This window comes from Dipteris shenzhenensis, chromosome 8, assembly GCF_047967505.1.
Source record: "Dipteris shenzhenensis isolate YYH24624 ecotype China chromosome 8, Dip_SZ_1.0, whole genome shotgun sequence".
NCBI classification, from domain to species: domain Eukaryota; kingdom Viridiplantae; phylum Streptophyta; class Polypodiopsida; order Gleicheniales; family Dipteridaceae; genus Dipteris; species Dipteris shenzhenensis.
This window is the reverse complement of record NC_141603.1, coordinates 13,164,000-13,167,484: the sequence shown is the minus strand read 5'-3', so window position 1 is coordinate 13,167,484 and position 3,485 is coordinate 13,164,000. Positions and strand designations below refer to the sequence as shown.

At 45.2% G+C, this 3,485-nt stretch overlaps 1 protein-coding gene across 1 annotated transcript; it reads right to left on the bottom strand.

Moving 5' to 3' along the window:
* Window positions 1–273: 273 nt before the first annotated feature.
* LOC147899130 (chlorophyll a-b binding protein 1B-21, chloroplastic-like) lies at window positions 274–2,489 on the bottom strand. The gene is made up of 4 exons (XM_087377971.1): window positions 2,192–2,489; window positions 1,371–1,473; window positions 1,001–1,289; window positions 274–915 (listed from the first exon to the last, which is right to left on the bottom strand). Exons 1-4 carry the CDS (start codon window positions 2,389–2,391, stop codon window positions 767–769), a joined length of 741 nt encoding a protein of 246 aa, XP_087234097.1. The 5' UTR covers window positions 2,392–2,489; the 3' UTR covers window positions 274–766.
* Between the last annotated feature and the right edge of the window lie 996 nt (window positions 2,490–3,485).

Here is a 3,485-nt window from a genome sequence, read left to right as displayed (position 1 = left end):
AATGAATGAAAAAAAAAAAGTGAACATTTACTCTTTGGAGGCCAGAGTCGCCAGACGATGTGGGCAAGTCAACAAACAGTACTGAGTCTGGAAAAGATTGGGCGCTGCAACATTGTCTTTAAAAGTTTTAGTCATACAAAGAGAAATTGGGCCTCATTAATCACGCGATGACTCTGCTAACATTGAGCGCCAAAAGTAAGCAAGCAGCATGCATGATTGTGTTTCCTCCAATGCAATTGTGTGGATTTGGATACATTTATGAAGAAATACTTGCCATAGAATGAATGAGCGTTTTGAAATCAGAACATCGAATATTGCAGATGACTGGGAATGAACTCGCAGAATTAAGGGAACAGAAAACAAGCATCTGATCCAAGGTGCAGCACGAACTGCGAGAGCAGAGGAGAAAGATTAGCAGCGGAGGCACTTTACTTGAACAATCAGAGGGAAAGGGGAAATAGGATACGGTCTAGCAAATCTTCTGACTTCAAGATCAGACTGTATAATTAACGACTAGGCCTAAATGAAAATATGAGCCCCAAAATTGATCTCGAGCTGTTTCAATTGTGCGACAGACAGCAAATATTAACCCAGCAAACAACAGACAGTTCCAGGTGTAGACGCCCACACGCAACTGCCTTTTCTTGTAAACGGTCCACTTCATGCCAGAAAAACTTTGCGGAAGGCACCATCCCACTGATAAGGATTGAACGGCTGCGCTTCTTATGGAATCGGAATGCACAGTCACACGGAACTTGTGTTGATTTTACAGAATGCTTCGGGGGATGATGATATCAGCGATGTTTTTGTGCCATGGATCAGCAAGATGGGAGGCCAAATTCTCCAGCGGCCCTGTGCCTGGGTATGCGATCGCCTGAATGGAAAATCCCAAGAAGGCGAGGAGAGCCAATCGGCCTGCATAAATCACAAATGCATTAATTCAATCCGTCGTGTAAACTCATAACTTATCATCAAGCACGAGGATGTAGAGTATACTTACCATTCTTAAGTTCTTTCAATTTGTATTCGGCAAACTTCTCGGGATTCTTCGAAAAGCCTAGAGGGTCGAAGGCACCTCCGGGATACTTCCTTTTCTCTGAATCCTTCTCCTCGTTTCTCTTGGCCTCGACGAAAGCTACGGCGAGACCCTCAATGGCGAGTATGATTGGGAGGTAGCCCCAAGGAACGGGGTTACCAAAGTAAGTTGCCTGGCCTCCTGGCGTTGCGGCCCATTTTTGCGCATCGACCCAGTTGCCAAGACCAAGAGCTTCAGGCACCAGTACTCCAGGCTACACGACACAATGAATACAATCACAAATCCAAGCCACTCGAGTGCGAGAGAAGAAATGAATACATTGAAGTGAACATACCACTGCAAGCATTGCCCATCGGCAATGGATGAGTTCGGATTCCTGATACCGAGCAAAATTCTCAGGAACCTCAGCCAGGCCGAGAGGATCAAATCCGAAATCACTGCACATGTAGAGAGGATCCGTCCGTTAGAGTGCATGGTAATGGATAAACCATTGCAGAGTGAACTGAAGATTAGACCCCCAGCTCCATCCCGATCGATCTGGAAGCACCTCATCAGATTGATCAACCTCTACACTACGTAATGACAATATCCTTCTCCACGCTTAATGGAGTTTCGTCTTTATCCATTGACATCGTTACCACTACCAACACCACACTTTTATCATCGGCATTAACCGCCACACAAACTCAAGCCCAGAAACGAGTCCACAACAAGGGCCTACGATTCGGCTAGTATGAGCTCCCATAAAGCTCCTCATATCCAGCTCAAACCTCGAGCATAGCACAGGCACGCAATGGGACTGGTAGACAATGTTCATAGCCCACTGTTCATAGCACAGGCGTGTAATGGCATTGGTAGACACTGCTGCCGGACTACGTTTCGAGCATAAAAGAGTAAACCGAGTAAAGCTAAAGCCCCGGTGGGCGGCAATTCCAGCTCGCGACAACTTCCTTCAGCTGCTGATGGCGGAATGTACAAATGCACGTTGGTGCTCAGTAGTCTCTCTCTCTCACACACTAACAAACTCTCTCTCTCTCTCTCCGTATCAGCAGTCATCCACGTTACTACCAACCCAAAGCCTTTCACCACCAAAGACACAGAAGCAGAAGAAGCTGAAAGAAGAGAAAGATTAAAGAAGAAGAGAAACAAGCCTACCCGGGAGCAGAGCCGTCGAGGTAGGCGGGGCGAGGCTGGCCAGGGAGCCATTCAGCGGCCATGGAGAGGCGGGAGCCATTGGAGGAGGAGAAGGCGGAGGAGGAGCCAAAGAAGCGGGAGGACTTGGGGAGGGAAGAAGAGGAAGGGAGGGAGAGGGCGGGGGCGATGTTGTGAGAGCAGGCAACCGACGAGGCAGCCATCTCTGAAAATTTTGAGAAGAAAGCTAAGATGAGAAAGCTTGCACGAAGAACAAAAGTCTTTCTTGTTGTGAATTACAAACGCTAAAGTTGGCACACTTTGTTGTCTCTCTCTCTCTTTGTGTCAAATCTATTTTTGTGGTGAGATAGATAGGCCCATCCCTCTTTCTTTCCTCCCATTGGCTCCCTTGTGGATCACTCCCCTTCCTATCTCGTTACTATCCACTTTCCTCCCTTTCTTTTGTTTGTTCTATCTTCATCTTCATATATAGATTGGTTCCATTTTGTTCTATCTTCAACTTCATATATAGATTGGTTCGAAATCTACTTCGAACCCCTTCCTGCATTGCCCCATAGATTGCTCCAACAGCTCTGCAAAATCTTGGAGAGAGGGGGGAACATGATGGGTAAAAGGACATCCATACTTTTCAAAATGCTGGAGGAGAGAAAAAGACTCAATTCGAGTGGTTCAGAACATGGCGATTTGCTCTCTTGAAGTGAAGATGGCATAACTCCTACATGTGTGCTTAACATCGCTTTTTTTCACGATGTTAATGGATAGGCAACAAGAATGTTGTCAACTACCTTTTTGGGCATTGTGAAATAGCGAAAAATTGAAAATCCCCTTAACGGGAATGTGCTCTAACTTCAAAATATGTAAATATGTCCCTCTCCTAACTTAAGGATTCAAAGGCTTCACCAGTGAAAACATGCAACTTACACACTTTCTCAATCGTTGAGGTTGAGTGTAAGATAGAGCATCTATTTGACGTACGGCTGTCATGCAATAATCTATGGCCTGAGCATGAAACAAGGCAAACTTATGTAGACACATGTTAAGCAACTTGTCTATCCTATTGGTGCTATCCTATCTAAGGACACATTGATGTTGACTCTTAAAGTCATGTCTACTGCTGTTAATGCCTATCGACATAAGTATCTACGTATTAATACTTCATTGCCTCTATTTGCAACCATGCAAAAATCAGGTCGGCTAAGTAATGTGATTCATATTGATTTGATTTAAAAGGCCTAGGGATCTAATAGCTAAGATCCTCCTACTAGAGACCTTGACAAAGTGGGCAAGATGACTTGGA

What these genes read in the sequence shown, in the direction of transcription:
- LOC147899130 (XM_087377971.1), bottom strand. Translation starts at nt 2,391, where the DNA reads ATGGCTGCCTCGTCGGTTGCCTGCTCTCACAACATCGCCCCCGCCCTC. An exon ending in CTCGACGGCTCTGCTCCCGG is followed by an intron (nt 1,474 to 2,191) that starts GTAGGCTTGTTT and finishes CTACATGTGCAG; the next exon opens with TGATTTCGGATTTGATCCTC. An exon ending in ATTGAAAGAACTTAAGAATG is followed by an intron (nt 916 to 1,000) that starts GTAAGTATACTC and finishes TGATTTATGCAG; the next exon opens with GCCGATTGGCTCTCCTCGCC.